General features: G+C 45.3%; 1 protein-coding gene across 7 annotated transcripts in view; it reads right to left on the reverse strand.

Annotated features, from left to right (window-relative positions):
• The window catches only part of TSPOAP1 (TSPO associated protein 1), a 69543-nt gene that overhangs the window by 16454 nt on the left and 34904 nt on the right, over nucleotides 1-18185 (reverse strand). For 5 of the 7 annotated variants that reach the window (XM_084492737.1, XM_084492735.1, XM_084492736.1 and 2 more), the window contains 10 exons: nucleotides 17410-17593; nucleotides 16823-17043; nucleotides 14267-14376; nucleotides 12622-12731; nucleotides 10416-11231; nucleotides 9737-9888; nucleotides 8347-8937; nucleotides 5502-5804; nucleotides 5005-5184; nucleotides 479-1606 (listed from right to left, as the gene is read on the reverse strand). In XM_084492737.1, coding sequence (XP_084348863.1) covers nucleotides 479-1606; nucleotides 5005-5184; nucleotides 5502-5804; nucleotides 8347-8937; nucleotides 9737-9888; nucleotides 10416-11231; nucleotides 12622-12731; nucleotides 14267-14376; nucleotides 16823-17043; nucleotides 17410-17593 — 3795 coding nt within the window. The remainder of the gene's footprint in view (nucleotides 1-478; nucleotides 1607-5004; nucleotides 5185-5501; nucleotides 5805-8346; nucleotides 8938-9736; nucleotides 9889-10415; nucleotides 11232-12621; nucleotides 12732-14266; nucleotides 14377-16822; nucleotides 17044-17409; nucleotides 17594-18185) is intronic. The other 2 variants (XM_084492740.1, XM_084492741.1) reach the window with 2 other exon arrangements.

Below are 18185 nucleotides of genomic sequence, written 5' to 3' on the forward strand. Positions count from 1 at the left end.
TCTTCAGGGACACTCTAGAGCTGAAAATACTATGGGAGGTGGAAAAGAGAACTAAATACAGGCAAACACCCAGCCTGACAATGGGGATGCAAGGACGCAGGAAAGGGCATTTCAAATGAAGGCAATGACACTACAGTCATCATCTACACAAAGTTTTCACAAATCAGCTTATTTCACCAGGGATTCTCATTTGAGTCCCACAGCCTCCTGCTATAGGTAGGAAGACCCAGTGCGAAAAGGAATACTGCATCGGTGACACTCAGTCATTTAGCAGGAAAAGCAGAAGCAGCTAATACAAGAAAAGGCACGAAGCAGCACAGAACTACAAAATCTCCCAGATACTCTTCCAGATGGTCCTACAGGGTCCTTTTTCTGGACAACACTGAACAAAGCAAGATACAGGCAGGCCAGGGAAGCAGAAGGGAAGCTAACGCCACTGCAAGCTGCTTCAAAACCAGAATAGGAAAAGTCACCCAACCCTTTTGTGCAAGGAGGTGCTACGTATCCCCTTCCAAGGATGTTCGAGCCTCCTTCTCCAGACAGGTGACTTACAGTCCAGGTCCCAGCCCTGCTCCTCAGAGCTGCTCTCACACCTCAGTGCCTCCTTCTCCTGGCAGAAGAATTGCAGGTGGTGGTTTGGATATCCTGCCCACTCCATGTCCCGCTCTTCCAACATCTCCAGTCTGGTCAGGTCCCTTCTGCCATCCATGTGGACAACCTCAGATTGACTGGAGCAATCACTCCAATCCCCCGCACAGCTCTGGGACCTTTCTGGCCACAGCCTGCTCTCAGGGGGGGATGCACAGGTTGAATCCTGATCGTCTTCAGTGTCGTATTCAACATCTATTTCCAGGCTCCTGGGGCTGGAGCAGAGTGCTGCTGCCAAAGCAGGTTCTCCAAACCCTGAAACCACTGCTTTCTTGTGGTTTCTTCGTGAGGTTCCTTGTCTGGCTCGATTGTACACATCAAACCCCTCCTTACCACCAGCGCTGCTCACAATGTTCAGCTCTTCCCTGAGGCTAGGAGCTCTGTACAATCCACTTCCCATCTGGCTGCAGTTGCCCAGCAGACGACTGCAATGCTCTGAGAGATCATTCTGTCTCTTCCTACCCATCTCAGGCCGACTCCAGATCTTCTCTTGATAGTTGTTTCCCTTCTTCTTGCTCTGAGTGGGGATTGCCCCAGTCCCAGGCTTTGGATCATTCTCCTGGTAGCCCCGGTTCCAGTTTGCCCTTTTCTGACTCCAGCCCAGAGGCTCAAACCCAGGGCTCTCATGGTCAGCATCCCCTCTGCTCTCCTTAACAGTACACTCATCCCATGGGGTCTCAGCGGACAGATCTGGGGAAGAATCACTACCATCTGCCTTTAGAAATGGCTCCTGGATGCTGAGTGGCTTCTCGGTCCTTCCTGCATGGTAGGTAGGCATTTCCAAGGAGTCTTGAACATTTGCCTTTTCCTCCATAACACCCTTCTCATCCTCATCTTCATCCTCATCCTCAGTCACTTCAGGGATGCTAAACAATTTCTTGCTGTGGTTCTTCTGAAGTGGGAGCTCTAGTATCTTCTCCAGAATCTCCTCATCACTGTCAGTATCACAAAGATCCATCTGTACCCAGCCCCCGAGAAAAGCAACAGCCAGGACAAGCAAAGGAAAAAAAGAGAGGAAATACACATTAAAAAGAGAGACAGGGTTACAGTGGATTCCCTCCCAGCACAGCGGTATGAAGCAGCGACTGTGGTCTGCAGAGAAGCAAGGGTAGGAAGCAAACAATAGCAATGGGTCTTCTGGCAAAGGCAATCAGATGAATTAGCAATGCAGCAGAAAGCAAGAAAGGCATGGATGAGCTCCCTCCCGGGCTCTGCCTCTGCACAGACAACTGTCTGCAACACCCTCCATCCTGCCTGCTGGACTCCCCACAGCTCCAGCATCCCCAGTCTGGGATGACGGGCCAGGAGCAACACAGATCCTCCGTAGTTGCTCACTGCACGTTGGAGCTGGTCTGCTTCCACCCTCCACAGGGACCAGTCTCACAGCCTGTGCCCACACAAGGACCCAGAGTCCTCCCTTATCTCTCTGTCCTCACACTGGAACATAAGGAAGTGACCCTGTATAGCAGGACAACTTGAAGATGTTTCTGCTATAAAGCACCTTCCCCAAGCCTTTCCTCTCATCTGTCAAGGTCCAGCTCTACAGCAGTTTGTCTCTAAATCCAGGTTAATGCAGCATTGCCATGAATATACATGAAAGTCCTTTATGTCAATGGGGTTGTGCATACTTCTATCTCACTTGCAATCTGGGAAAGAGTCTACCAGCTCACACAACACTTTTGGAAAAACATTGAATTTTAGAACTTGTTTTGGATCAACTGTGTAAGTTATGTTTTGCCTTTTACTACATTTATAGTAAAATAAAAGGGTAGAATCCTGGAAACATAGCATAATTTAACTTAGAAGATATGTCTGGAGGTCTCTGGTCCAACTTCCCTGATAATTTTTACCATGACTTTCTAAAAACATTTATAAGTACTTAACAAAGCATATGCAGATACTGATGTTTTAAGCTACAGCCACAAGCCTGGCCATGCAGAGATAATTAAAAACTGAACCACGACAGGGTGAAAAGGCAGTTGTAAGCTGCCTATTGACCACTTCAACTTCCATAACTTTTTCCAAGCAAAAGCTGGTCTTGAATCATATTTAGAATGGGTTAGAAGGGACCTCCAGAGGTGTCTAGTGCAATCTCCTACTTGCAATCAGGACTGTTACAAAGACTATAGCAGTGTTTTGCTTAGCTGAGGCTGGAAAACAACAAAGAACGGAACTCCTGCACCTCTGACCCATGAGATCCATCCCAGGGCTGCATCACCTTCCTAGGAAGGAAGTCTGTACTTATGTCCAACATGAGCCAAACTGCAGCTCATGGCTGTTGCCTGTTTCTTTATTATTTGCCACCCTTTGACTTTGGCTTTCTCCTCCTTGTAATCATCCTTCAAATGGTTGCAACCAGCTACTAGACCTCCCTTTAGCCTCCTCTTTGCCAGACCAAACAAGCTCAGCTTCCTAGAACTCTGCATACGATGAGCATTCAAGGCCCTACTTTGTTAGCACAAATTAGTAACATGCTAATTTATAAATGCAACCATAAAAAACAGTCTAGTAAGACATTTACAAAACTGGGGCCTTTGCTTTTGAGTTTTAATATAATAAATGGTTTCTAGCAAGTTGAAGCTGCAGCTATGCAAGTGTGAGCTTCCACATCAAGACAAAAGGAATCCAGGGACTCAGAAAACAAAAATATTGAAGAAAAACACTGTTTCGTATTTGAAAGAAGTAGAATAATGAAATTCTGTAACATGAGAAGGGTCTGGGACTTTGTAGTCCATTAATAATAAAGAAGAAAGTTAAACACCATAACCGAGATTACACTTTTAAAATCAGAACCCCTCCATTCTTTTATCCCACAAACCCTGAGTCAGCTGAGGAGACCTGAAACAACCCAGAACATTACTAAATATGCAGAAGCCTAGGAAATAGGCCTGCCGAGGCTTGGCCCAACTTCAGCCATCATCTTCCTCTACATTACAAAACAGTGTAGTGAGCTCTGTGCCCTAGATCTTCCTTCCCCCTGATGCCTCCTACCCATTCAGCATCTTGTCACACTCATGCCATCAACTCTGCATTGCCAGAACAGAAAACAATCACTTTACCAGGTCAAGAAGCACCAGTTTGCTCAACCCCTCGGAGTGTGCATGTTGGTTTTTTTTTTTGGTAGTTCTTTGTCAGGGGAAAACAAACAAACAAACAAATACACTTTCAGGCTAATAAAATGTCCAGGAAAAGGTGACTAGTAATGGTGTTTCTAGCTGTTCTCATTTCCCCTTTTTCTCCTTCCAGGGAAACTGTTTTTATCCCTTTTTTTTTTTTTTCCTAGCACAATCTAGAGCTTCAACACGTTCTTCCCAGGGAGCCCAGGTCTCCAGCCACCAGGTTCCTGACACACTGCCCTGTAGGTCCACCCTCCCCACCAAAGCAGAACCCCCTTCAAAAGGGGAAAAAGCAGCAGATTTACTCCAGATTCATTGCAATTTCTGCTGCTGTCTATTTAATGCTCAGCAGATCCATCCCATCTGTGCTGCAGGCTATGAGCCACACAGTTCAGCATCGGTGAACTACAACTGTTCTTTGATCACATGAAAGAAATAAGGGTGTTTCTTGCAATACAGGAAGATCACATTTCCTGCAAATCTTTCTAATTTCTCAGTTATCCAGCCTTAATACCATCCCTCATGTGCATTCATTTCAACTGTCATAATTTGTATGATTATATATCCCTTCCCAGTCATGCAGTTTTAAGCACATTTCCTGATGCAGATGCATTGTAACACTCCAGCTAGCTTTAACTGTTTGAACTTGTAACATGAATAAATTATTGCTCATAATTTAACTTAAGCAGTATTTTCTCACTTGTAACATCTGAATTGCAAAACCATTGCACTGCTCCTGCATGCAATCCTTCCATTCAGAGAACACCAAGGTTTAAACAAAATCATCTGCACGACATGATTCATGTTCAGGAGTGTGTGCAGGACTAAGGCCAAAATATTACATGACCATTTTCCCTTTGGAGGGATGGTGGATTGCTACAGAATCTATAGATGGGTGGACTTTACAGACTCCTTCGTGCTCACTGTTTCCATCTACATTAAGAACTTGGTCAATACAATTGATTTTTCACCCTGGGCTCTGAAGTTCACATTACATCGTGTGTTCTTCCAACTACTTAAACCACGGACAAATTTATTACATATAAACACTCTCCCCTCTCATGAAGAACTTGTATTTTAGCAGCTTAAAGACAATGCTGGGAGTAAAAGCAGAGCATGCAGGAACTTAGCCAAGCACTACTGAGAGTGCTGGAACCAGACCAGCACCTTCTCCTGTGAGCTGATGACATGGGATGGCTGCACTGGCACTCCCCACAAGCATCACTCTGCTACAGGTTACCTTTTCTCCATTCTCCCTGTAAAAGGGCTCTCTTGAATCCCATTTCTTCTCTTCCAGAGCTTCTGAGGACAGTTCATCTTCTTCCTCTTCTTCCAAAATATCTGAAAGGTCCGAACTACGGTTGTGCTCAGCAAAAAGGGTAAGCTGTCGTCTTCCTATTTCAGACAGTTTTTCTTCTTGCTGTGGAAAAACAAAAACAATTTCAATCCTCTCAGGCATCCTCTCTATTTCAGCAATAAAGTAGTATTTTACTTTTATTCTCTCATACACATGCAGTTAAAGTGTGTTAAGAAATAAATTGGACAGCACCCAGTGCAGCAATTGGCACGTGCACACACAAACGTGCATGAATACACAAAACTGACAGACACTTTATAACATGCAAAGAATGGTACAGCTTAAGACTGTAAAAGAAAGAAAAAAGAAAAAAAAAAGATATCAAATACAATCTATATCCCCCTCCATAGGCAGAAATTTGACCAAGGTACAAAACAAACCTCTCTTTTCACTCTGGACATTTCTTTCATCACCTCCTTGCCAGGGGACAACCTCAGGAACTCCTGGCAGCTGCTCCCACCTGTGGTTGCATCTCGGGAGGTGCCCTCTGTCCTGTCAGCCTGGCCTGGGGCGGGCACAGGCTCTGGGCTCAAGTGCTTCTCCTTTGTCTCTCTCTCTCTTTCAGTACTGGAACTTTTTAGTGGCTCTTCCACAGAGCATGTACAGCAGGTCTCCATATGTATCTTCAGGCTACTGTTAGATGGGGTCTCTAGCTCAGGTGCTTTGGTTACAGATTGTTCCATCTGGGAAACAAACCAAAAAAAAGGCATCACCAGGATAACAGCATCGTCTGCAGGACCTTCCTGCGCACCCCCCAGTGCATGCTCTATTTCTACTCTTCTGCAAAGGACCCCTCAAGGACAATTTGAGAAGTTCAACCTTGGCCTGCTTGCCAGCAGTTCTGAGGTGAATGACACCAGTCTGCTGCACCCCCCACCCAGCCCTTTCTTGGCAGGGAGCAAAAAGAAACCTGGGGGAAATGTCATCCAATACTTGTGAACCAAAAGGGGACCCTTAACCCCACTACTCTGTCTGAAATACCATGTGTTCGGTGTCCTCGGTGCATGAAGATTTTGGCAGTCAATTTTGTATCATAGAAGGCTGGCCTGTACTGGAACAAACTCCTCCTTAGAGTTACCTGAAGGTGGGCCCTTCCACTACAGCACTGTGCTTTGCACCTGTGCAAGTCCAGCCACCTCATATGTCACATACAGGCCACAGAAGCATATCAACAAATAGTTTTAGAGCAGCAAGAACAAGATGAGCCCAACCCATACAACCAGGCCATTTCCCATTCCGCTGTTCCAGAGGAACATCCTGAGCACTAGCTTGCAGGTTAGCTTGAGCTGGAGATGAGGACACTATCCCAGCACTTCCTGGAGCTGGTAAGTGCTGTGAAGAAAATGGGATTCTGTGAAGAATATAGACAGAGAGTACAGCTGCACAAACAGGAACAAGGAGGGTAAATCAGGCAGGCCTTTATCAGCCATCTCCTTTGCTAACTGTTCATCTAAAAAAGGTAGCCTATCTCCACTGCATTTTGCAACGAAGTACAGTTTTGTCCTTATGTACCAGACACACTTAGCAAATATTCACAGGATCAGACTCCAAAGGAGATTTAGACACTGCAGCACCTAGTTTCTAAATGCCCCGTGAGTTTAGGCAAAAGCTAGGCAGGTCTGGATCTCATATTTAATCTGACAGCTAGACTCCTTCTGCCCTGCTTCTTTTTGTTGACAGCTGCGTGAAGACAGACAGTTTGTACTGGGCATCCCAGTACCAGAGGGACATAGAACTACCAGAGTGAGTTCAGAGGAGGGCTACAAAGATGATGAGAGGACTGGAGCACCTGTCGCACAAGGACAGGCTGAAAGAGCTGGGTCTGTTAGCCTCTAAAAGAGGAGACTGAGGGGAGACCTCATCAATGTGTATAAATATCTGAGGGGAGGGTGTCAAGAGGATGGAGCCGGTCTCTTTTCAGTTGTGCCCAGTGACAGGATGAGAGGCAACGGGCACAAACTGAAGCACAGGAGCTCTGGCTTCTGAGAGGGTACTTCTTTACTGGAGTGGGGGGAGGGAGGTGACAGAGCGCTGGAACAGATTGCCCAGAGAGGTGGTGGAGTCTCTTTCTCTGGAGATATTCAAAACCCACCTGGATGCCATCTTGTGCAACGTGCTCTAGGTAAACCTGCTTGGGAGAGGGGTTAGACTAGATGATCTTCAGAGGTCCCTTCCAACCCTAGTCATTCTGTGATTCTATGACACAGTGTACTGGTTTCAGTTAGAACAGAATTAATTTTCTTCCTAGTAGCTGGTGGAATGCTGTGTTTTGGCTTAGGATGAGAAGAGTGCTGATAACACCCCGATGTTTTAATTGTTGCAGAGCAGTGCTTATACCAAGCCAAGGACATCTCAGCCTTTCGCTCTGTCCTGCCAACAGGCAGGCTGGGGTTGCAGTAAGAGCTGGGAGGGGACAGACCCAGGACAGGTGACCCAAACTAGCCAAAGGGGTATTCCATAGCATCTGACGTCAGGCTAAACAATACATAGGGGTGGCTAGCCAGGGGGAGGGGGCCGGACTGCTCGGGGTTAGGCTGGGCATCGGTCAGCGGGTGGTGAGCAATTGCATTGTGCACCACTTGTTTGTACATATTTTTATTACTTTCCTATTATCACCATTGTATTATTATTATTATTATTGTTGTTGTTATTATTATTTTTGTTATTATTATTTTCCTGTCTTATTAAACTGTCTTTATCTCAACTCAGGGGCTTCACTTTCCATTTCTCTCCCCTGTCCCAGAGAGGGAGGGGGGAGGGTGAGCGAACGGCTGTGTGGTGTTTAGCTGCCGGCCGGGTTAAACCACAACACACAGCTACATCACTGGGCAGTGCCCCTTCTTGCTACAGGGCTTAGTCTGCCTTGCACAAGTCCACCCAATTGGAGAAGATTCTTGGAAGTCAAAGACAACAGCAATGCCTGACTAACACCGACATGAAAAACAGTAGGAACATCCTTTTCACCATCCAAGCCCAAGGAGTTCTTGCTTTCATAACTCTACTCATGCTCTGGTTGCACACATGCAATCAAGTAGTGAGGTTCTTCTGCTCTTGCAGGTACACAACAGCAGCCAATGCTGTTTCCTGGTTTGCCAACCACTGGACGATGGCCCAAACAAAACAGTGCATCACAACAGGAGAAAGACAAACAGCAGCACGTCATTCCATTCCCCAAAATGATTCATTCTCCTTCCTAGCACATGAGGCACGAGACATTAAGCTTACCTTCACCTCTGTCCGTTTGTCTGAGCTTTTCAATTCTGCTTCCTTTGAAGAGCCAGGCTCTGTGCCCTCACCAGGGAACACTGTGCTGCCAGCTTGCTGAGGAGGCACAGTCAGACATTTCTTGTCTTGTGCATCGCCTGATCCCTCTGGGAAAGTGTCTATGGTGTGCACCAACGAAGTACTGGGAGAGTAGAGGTGCAGTGGTGAGGAAGCTTTCTCTGGCAGAGATCGTGCTGAGCCATCGTGGCTGGAAGAAAGATCAGTCAATTTGGCATCTGAGATATCAGTGGAAACTTGTTGAAGCAGGAGTGCCACTGTCTGGTGCATGGGTGGGCTGCGTGCAGACAGAGAGCCCCTAGGATCTCTGCAGGGTAGTCTAGAGGTAAAAGTAGTAGAAACAGCAGAATCTGAATTTGAAGAGTGACGAGATGTTCTCAGCAAGACTGAGGAAATCTGGGCTGGAACTGAATCTACTGACTCTCCATACAGAGACATTGTTCTCACAGAAACTTCCCGGCACACCTGGAACATTTGAAGCTGGGACAAGTCCACAAGAATGCTCCCAGCTGTTGGAGAAGTAACTTCTATTGCCTGCAAGCAAAGAACCATGAAGCAGTTATTTATTGTGCCCAGTTCAGCCTTTCTGAGAATGGTAGCTCCTGAACCCAAAGTTAACAAGTGTCCCCTAACAGTAAAGAGAAAGTCACAGCTTTTGGGTATAACATCACTGGCAAAGATGAGTTATTAACTTTCCTGGGGCTTATTGGCAGCACCATGGTGAGGCAGCACCATTATGCCTCTTCCCCACCCATGTTTCAGGTGGGCACACCACAAACATGGTAAAAGGAAGACACCGTAATGCTGGGATAAAAAACATACATGAAAGACAGTCCACAGAAAGGAACTGTTACTATGTTCTGAAGAGACTGGAATCAAAATTAACAAGCTAAGCACCCATATGAGGAATGATGAAACTCCCTACTGATGCCACCACAAAGCAATTTAACCATTCTGCAGTTACTGGGTCTCCACTTGGGATCCCACAAATCTGGATCTGCCCTAAGTTACCAACCTGCAGTAAAGTTAGCCCCTGTGCACTATGCTAATGAAGTATTAATCAGAAAAGTCCCTTCCCAGTAGAAAAAAAAAATCCTCCCTTTTTAGAGCATGATCCTTTTTCTCCACTTCTCATGAATACACAAAGTACCTCTCAGTCCTGCCCAGGTCACAGGAGCACCACAGTGACATTAACACTCATCACATGCCTGACTTGTACAGTCAGTGGCTGCTTTCGATGTCTTGAAGCTCTGAGGTTGCCCCGTTGACCCTGCACCAGACCCCAGCCACCCACCTGCACAAACATCAGCCTTGCACAGTATCAGCTCCATACCTTCTGTCCGTCCGCGTACACAGCGTAACCAGTGACTCGAACTCCGTTGGAAGATCCTTCGGCATCAATAGTGACAGGTAACCAGCTGATAACTAGGATACCTGGCGAGGGACCAGCTTCTACCTGGACATCCAGAGGAGCATCAGGCGTACCTTTGAGAAAACAAACAGACTTTTGTCTTGCTTACCTCACTACAGCATAACACTAAATTAAACCCCTGTTTGTATCAAAAAGAAAACTCTCACACCAGACTCATCACTGCAGAACCCCAAGCCTTGGGAAGCGCAAGACAAAACCAGAGCAAATAAGGTGCTCTTGTTCTGTGAAAACATTAATGCACAGAAAACAAAACTTTGCAAAAGTAGCTGAGGCCAAGATGCAGCAACCCTTAGAGCAAGGTAAGTGCAGGTCACAGCAAAACAGATTGTCCATGTCCCAAGAGGCATGCTGCTCAAATCAGCAAAGGGGATGTCTTCTCAGAGCAAATGAAAACAGAAGTAATAAATTCTTAAAATAAGAGAAGAACAAAACATTAAGACAAAACAGTACAGCATCTCACACCTCAGATCCTAATAAACCTTGCTTCCCTTTACTCCAAGGTTTCACAGCAAAGTTCAGACAGAACTCTCTTCCCCAAGCACTTCCTGCACAGTGGCATTGGGCATGACTGCTCTGATACCTGCTAGTGGGGTAGTGAAGTGTATCACAGCTGAGTTCTGCTCCTGCCCCTCTGGAACCTCTTCCCAAGGAGTTTTCAAGGGTCGGGCTTCCAGCTTGGCAACATACTGAGTGCTTGGCTGCAGGTTGCGGAAAGCATACCAGTAGACCCCTGGTTTTGTTATGTCACATTCCTCCCCATTGAGATACACTGCATGGTTATAATTGCTGTTGCAGGGAAGCCATGTGACTTCTGCTGATGTGGCAGTGACGCTTCTGACTTTCAGCATAGTTGGTGCCAAACAAATATCTTGCCCCACAAAGAAAGTGCATCGCAGTTTATCAGAACTGCCTTGCTCTGTCACGCTCTGCACAGACACACGGTAAGCCTTCGTCTTTAAATCCAGCTTTTCAATCACTGTTTTGGTCTGAAAGCCACTCTTCACATTTTGACGTAGCTCTTCATCCACATAGATATTGTAGCTTTGTATGTCTGGGCAGCCAGTCGGCAAAAGTGGTGGTTCCCAGCCTACAACTATGCTTCTGGCAAGCTGCTTGATCAAAGTCAGTTTTCTTGGGTAAGGCACTGCTGTGTGACTAACAGCTTCCTCCTGGTCTCCTTCTGCTCTACTGACCAACGGACTGATGCTACTCTCTTCAATGGAGAAATCACTCTTATCTCCACTGCTGGTGCTTGCACTGACAAAACTTTTCTCTTGGTATGAACTATGGGTGAGATCATTCAGCTCCGAAGGCAGAAACGTCATGAGGTCATCATCTGAAATTCGCTCAACAAAATTGGAGGGGACCAGCCCTCGCCGGCCATCCATCAGCTCCCCTAAACAAAAAACAGGAAACCTGTTACCACTGCACCTACCATTCAACCTTCCAACTCATCTGTGAAGACAATGTGACAATTTCTATGCTAGGTCATAACTGCACTGCAGTCAGGAATGAAAAAAGCTCTGGGATGTTATCCCTGGGCAAGTTTGCTCCATTTCCTACAGCTGCTCTTGTTACATCCCAATGTCCACAGTGAGATAACTCACTGTGAGATAACTACACACTTCAGAGTCAACTAACCACAGAGTGTTTTTTGTAATTAAGGGTTAAGCTTAAGGGTTTTTCCTACTTCATTATTCTCTTGTTCTTCCTCACAGCTTTTTTTTACTAACTTAAATGTCTTTTTCTATTTTTCACAAACTATGCAAGCTATTTTATGTCTTCTCCCGGCCAAACAGTTTTGGTTTTCACAGTACTTCCCCATGGAATTCCATTTATCCAGTTCTGTATTCAGTTCTGGCCTTCTTTTTAGTTCCCTCCTTTGCTATGCTAGCTTTTGTAATAAAGATGTCCCAAAAGGACACATGGGGATGACTGATACCACAGCATCTAAGTGCAAGAACCATCAAATCAGTATTAAATGAACACTGTATAGGGACTGAACCTACTTTCAAATTCTACCTACAGCAAATCAACTGAACGCAGGGAAAGCAAAAAAAAAAAAAAAAAAAAAAGTAAAGAATAATCTTTTTATTCTTTAAACAATAAATAAATAAATACATGAGAAGCTTGGAAATAGAAAGAAAGAAACAGACAGTCAAAGAGTAAGCAGTGCAACATGGCATGCATTTGCCTCAGCTCTTGCAAAGCACCTGAATAAATCAGGTCCCTATATCCCCATAAGTATGTCAACTCGACAAAGAAATTTCACTACAATTTACAGTCCAGAATTCTTTGTTTCAATTCCATCCACCCATTAGTCAACAAGAACCATGGTTTCAAAGGTGCCAAAAGAGAAGCACACTGTATAACACTAAACAGTATAAAGACTGTGGTTTAGACTGCTTAGCTTACACCTTACTATGCCCAAAAGAGCAAGAGGTGATCAAGACTATCAACTGCCTGTGGTCCCTGGCTCAGTAGGCAGACACTGGAAAGAGGATAAGAGACCACCTGCAGAAGGCACCCATAGGTTAAACTTGGTCCTCTCCATGGAAAGTAATGGCAAAACTCTCACTGAATTCACCAGACCAGGATTTCACATTTTAGACGTTAATCATGATGCAAATAAACTCTTTTCCAACAGAACCTGCTCTTCCCACTAGCAAACTGGCTTTGGACAGGAAACATTTATCTTGAGCTTTTAAGATTCACTAATTTATTTTTTTTTATGGGATCAAATCTCCACAGCAGTTCAGTCACATTCCACTGCCACTAGAACACACCTTCAAAGAAGCCATCTTCATCCATGTCTCCATAGATGTAAATATACTCTCCAGCGGTCAGTGGAAGTTCTGCCTCTGGATTTTCATTAGGTCCATCAAATGGATTGTAGCTGAAATAGTCACAAAACAAAACCTTACTTCATACAGCAACTTTCATAGCAACACCTTCAAGCTATGCTGTTAGAACAGCTTACATTTTAGCTGCACCCACCTTTTGTAAGCAGCAAATTCCACAAAGGTCAAGCCTCCAGCTTATGCTTTTCTATATAACCAACATTATATTGCTCCATGTTCAAATAGCAGCTAGGAGTGCTTTGTTGAGTGGCAGAAGAGATGTCTTTTGACTTCTGAAGTAACAGATCAGAGTGACTCAAGAAAGTGTTTTAAAAAGATTTGATTTACCTGAGTGCCTGCTGTTCTCCAGATGATATCAACTGAATAAGTTTTAGGATTCTGCATTTTTGAATTAGACATCCTTAGATTCACCTGCACTCTTAACTCTTATGTACAGTTCTCTACATTTCATGCACATAACTGCTTCGAATCAAAGCTCCTCAAACATGTAAAGCATGCTTTACCAGCCATACAACTGTCGGGGATAAGCACAGCAAAGAATCTCAAAATTCCCATGTTTCAAACCCTAAGAATGAGCTGATTTGTGCAGAATGTTATATATGAATGAAAAAAAAGGTTTCTAGCCTTCGTAATTACCCAGTCCTTAGGATCCAAGTTGTCAAGAACCAACTCCCAGTGCTGTAACTCCACATTTTAAATGGCAGTCCAAAAGTACATTAAATTGTTAAATAAATGCATTGGTGATAGTATTTGGGCTCCAGATAGTTCTAAGTTACCTACCCACAAGCCGATCAGAGAGCCTAGTAGAGGAAAAAGCCTCATAAAGAAACTTGTAAGAATCTACTGCCAATTTCTGCTCTTCAGTCATTATAATGGTTTCCAGCATGCTGTAGCAATGCTATCCTTTCTGAGCTGAGCAAGACCTTATGGGCACAGGACTAGGACATGAACACACAGGTCATATTTGATCTACTCCTAACAAGTGTAGAATCATCTCAGTTCTTCTCCTTCCAGTCCACAGTCTAAAAGCTGAATCATATGCCAACATTCTTGGAACTGAAACGAGGGACTTGGCTTTGACCATAGCAACTCAATGGACAGCAAAAATGAACTGGAAAATCTGGTGTTATTCTTTCCTTCTTCAGTATTACATTGTTTTTAGTAACAACCATAAAGATTTCAGCCAAAACTCAATTCAGGAATTCTGTGCTGAAGTTTTCTTAATTGTTGGAATAAGATTTTCTTGGAGAAGGCTACACAATTCTCTAAAAATCAGACCAAGGAATGGGTCAATTCAGAACTCAATTTTCCATCCAAAATCATTTTCAAAAGAAAAATTTCAACCAGTGCTGCTTGCTGAATAGCTAACGAGCTTGCTATATTTTTGTTATGCTGAATGCACAGGCTTTGCATGTGGAAGAAATGCAAGTCACCAAAAAAAAGTCCAACAGATGAGTCAGGTACATGGTTGAACCTGACAGCTATCCTTAACAGTGGTTCATGTCATAGATCAGGGTAAACTAGGCAAGTGTGAGATAACCTGTCTAACCTTAATGAGGTGACACGTTACCTGTATCGAGCCAGGAAGACCTGGAGCTTTGCAGGGCCTTGGCTACCTGTCTCTGGCATTAGAGAGATGCTGTCAACATCCAGTTCTTCCATTTCACTCGCTGTGTCCACCTAAAAAAAAAACATTAAAGATGAAGGATTAGATATGGTCAAAATCAGAATGAAGGAATACTCAAAAGGTACCAACAGTAGTGAACAAGTCCTCTAAGCAGATGTATGTGGTGAGTTTGGCCAGTTTGGGCTAAGGATTGGTCTAGAAGAATGATTTTTAGGGTGAAAAGGTAGTACTAAGAATGACAGCTCCAAGCTGCAGTTTCAATGGTTGCAAAACATTGCAAAAACTCCTTGCCCAGGCAGGTGATGCAACCTTGGGAGAGGTTTCCACAGAGCTGGTGGATCTCCCATTGCTGAAGCCTCAGCTAGGTAAAGCCATGGCCTCACTGAGCCAGTGTTGGTGGGCAGTCCCACTATGAGTAGGAAATTAGACTTGAAATTCTGGAAGTCCCTTCCACTGTACATATCTCCAATGCAGTAAATTCACTTCCTCCTATCTCTGTGACCCTGTATGAAATACAAATGGTAATGGCATCCAGGTGGGTTTTGAATGTCTCCAGAGAAGGAGACTCCACAGTCTCCCTGGGCAACCTGTCCCAGTGCTCTGTCACCCTCCCAGTAAAGATGTGCCCCCACATATAGAGCCAGAACCTCCTGTGCTTCAGTTTGTGCCCGTTGCCTCTCGTCCTGTCACTGGGCACAATTGAAAAGAGACCTGCTCCATCCTCTTGACACCCTCCCCTCAGATATTTATACACATTGATGAGGTCTCCCCTCAGTCTCCTCTTCTCCATGCTAAACAGACCCAGTTCTCTCAGCCTGTCCTTGTATGACAGATGCTCCAGTCCTCTAATCACCTTCATAGCCCTCCTCTGAGCTCTGGTACTTCTACGTCCCTCCAGTACTGGGGAGCCCAGAACTGAGCACAACACTCCACGTGTGGCCTCACCAGGGCTGAGCAGAAGGACAGGATCACCTCCCTTGACCTGCTGGCAACACGCTTCTGAATGCAGCCCAGCATCCCCTCAGCCTTCTTGGCCACAAGGGCACATTACTGCCTCCCAGTCAGCCTGCTGTCCACCAGGACTCCCAGGTCCCTCTCTGCAGAGCTGCTCTCCAGCAGGTCAGCCCCCAGCCTGTGCTGGTGCTTGGGGTTATTCCTCCCTAGGTGCAGGGCCCTGCACATGCCCTCATTGAACTTCATGAGGTTCCTCTTGGCCCAGCCCTCCAGCCTGTTGAGGTCCCTCTGAATGGCAGCACAGCCCTCTGGGGTATCAGCCACTCCTCCCAGCTTTGTGTAATCTGCAAACCTGCTGAGGGTGCCCTCCGTTCCTTTATCCAGGACAAAGGAACTTGCTGATGGGCAAGTTGAACAGCACTGGACCCAGTACTGACCCCTGGGGGACACCACTAGCTACAGGTCTCCAACTAGACTGCACCACTGAGTGCAACCCTCTGAGCTCTGCCATCCAGCCAATTGTTAATCCGCTTCACTGTCCACTCATCTAGGCTGCACTTCCTGAACTTGTCTATGAAGATGTTTTGGGAGACATTGAACAGTAATTACACTGAACAATAGTAATTTCTCCCACCACAGAACTGATAGTAGTCAGATATATGTTCCTTTCTAGGTGTGACCATCACTTTATTACTAAAGATGACAACTTCTCAGACCTTACACAGTGGTGGGCACTGCTTGGCACACCAACTTAATGGGCTCTGTAGCTCAAGACTTTAACATCCTCCACATGTATAATGTGGCACTCCATGTAGCCTCCAAAGTTTTAGCCGTTCAGTAAACATCAGTGAACCAAGAGACCAAGAGCTGCCTCCTACACCATCACACCCAGCCCCACTCACAACACTAGCTTACCCTAAATTGTCGTATCAGTGAGTATGAAAGACTGCTTAAATGAACCCTGTAATACTACATAAGAGCTCCTGGGGAAGAGAAGAAACCGCCATCTATGGTATCTTGGTGACACAAATAGGCAAAGCCTATTAACTTCACCCCTTTGCTAGCACAAACTCAGCATCTTGGTGTATTATGTATCATGGTGTATTAGAACAAGTAAAACTAGTACTCCTAAGAGAACAAGCAAAGAAGCTTGAGTCCCTCATTTACAGCTTAGGGACAAAAATAGTTTGGGCATAGTCCCTCAGCATGCTGAAAGTAAGTCTGTAAACTTTATGCTTGCAACCATGGCTGAGGCTTAACCAGAGCTTCCCCACACTTCTTACCATATGACCTCCCCACTTGCCTCCTTCTCCAAGCCCACAGTACTCTGTCTAGTCAGTTGATTCCTTCCTAAACTGCAGTAATATGCACAAATGAGCACTGCAGACATGGGCATCCAAGACCTTCCTACGGGTTTTCTCATTTTGCTACAGTTTTCTTCAGTCAGCCAGAGGGAACAAATGCAACACCAGGAAATACAGGGCTCTCTGCAATGCATTTCTTGGCTTAGAAAGGACAGGTCCGAGAGGGGACTCCCATACTGACCTCTGGAGTTGGGCAGGATTTTGGACTGTTCTGCATGGATTCTGATTTTGAAGAGCTCGACTGAGATTCAACTTTTTTGGCTTGTTTCTGAGAACCAGTAGCAGAAACTGGGGAGCCAACAGCAGCATCAGGAACCCGCTGTGATGACTCCAACTCATCAGTCTCTTCATTGTGAACCTTCTTTGTGCTTTGATGAGTAAGCAATGCAGGACCAGTTGAATCTGCAATAAAATAACCTATCCATTACTTTTAGCCGCAGTCAGAATACAAGATCAAAAGTGAGTATCACAGTGAGCAAACACCCTTTAGAGCAGCTCATGTCTCAGTAAGTGCAATTCATTTAACCGTGCAACAGACTGGGCACCCTGCACTCTATTTGGTCAGAGAAGCACCAAGTTGTCTCCGTGACTACAAAATGAATTTTGGTTATTTACGAGAGAAAGAGAGATACAGACTGAGATCCCAGAAGCTGATACAGACCGAGATCCCCAAAACACATTTGCATTATTTTCTTTACACCTTTCCACTTACACAAATAATGACACATTTATCAAAACAACCACAGGCCAGGCATCTCCAGCAATTACCTTTCTCCCAGTGGAGCTGTGGGCTAGAGCTGCACAGTGCAAGAGGAAGCTCAGAAGTCACCAGTGTAGAGGTGAGAAGGTCAATTTTTCCTGTTTGAAGTCGGAATTGTTTGAGTTCCTGAGACAGGAGGCTGAACTGCTCTGTTTGATTGCGGCACTGGTCTTCTAGATCTTTCACCCGGGCCTGACAGGAGAGACACAAGATGAGGCACAAACCTACATTAAAATCATCACTGAGGCTCCAAATAGCATTTGTCTTTGCTACAACTCTTCAGAAACTGAGTGGGTCTCAGACTGCAAAGACCTAACTGTATGCCCTGCCCAGGAATGGTCAATAGCAATTGGAAGCTCTGCACCTAGAGTGTCTTCGAAAACCTGAGACTCCTTATCTGTTAGGAGACTGACTACAAGATCAATTAGGAATTATCCCTGAAATGTTGAGTTTGAACATTAATGTCCTATCCAAGACTTGCACAAGAAAGGATGTGATGAGTCAAAGATAAGTAAGTTTTGGAAAGAAAAAGGCTGAGATAGCTTTGCACGTTTCTTAGGGCATTAATATCATGTCTGCAAAAGGAATTGCTCTCCCAGTGCTCTATTTCCTCCATCACCCCAGAAGCTCCAGGAAGCTCCCACAACCTTACCACGGCCTCCCCACAAGCTGTTCTGGGCATGACTTCCAGACACTGGGAAGGGCACAGAGCACTATCACCGTGGCCTGTGCTGCAGAATGTTGGCGTGATGCCGGCAGCCCACAGGGTTTGCCACCAGGTCCT

Source organism: Aythya ferina (genome assembly GCF_964211825.1).
Source record: "Aythya ferina genome assembly, chromosome: 19".
Taxonomy (NCBI): Eukaryota; Metazoa; Chordata; class Aves; order Anseriformes; family Anatidae; genus Aythya; species Aythya ferina.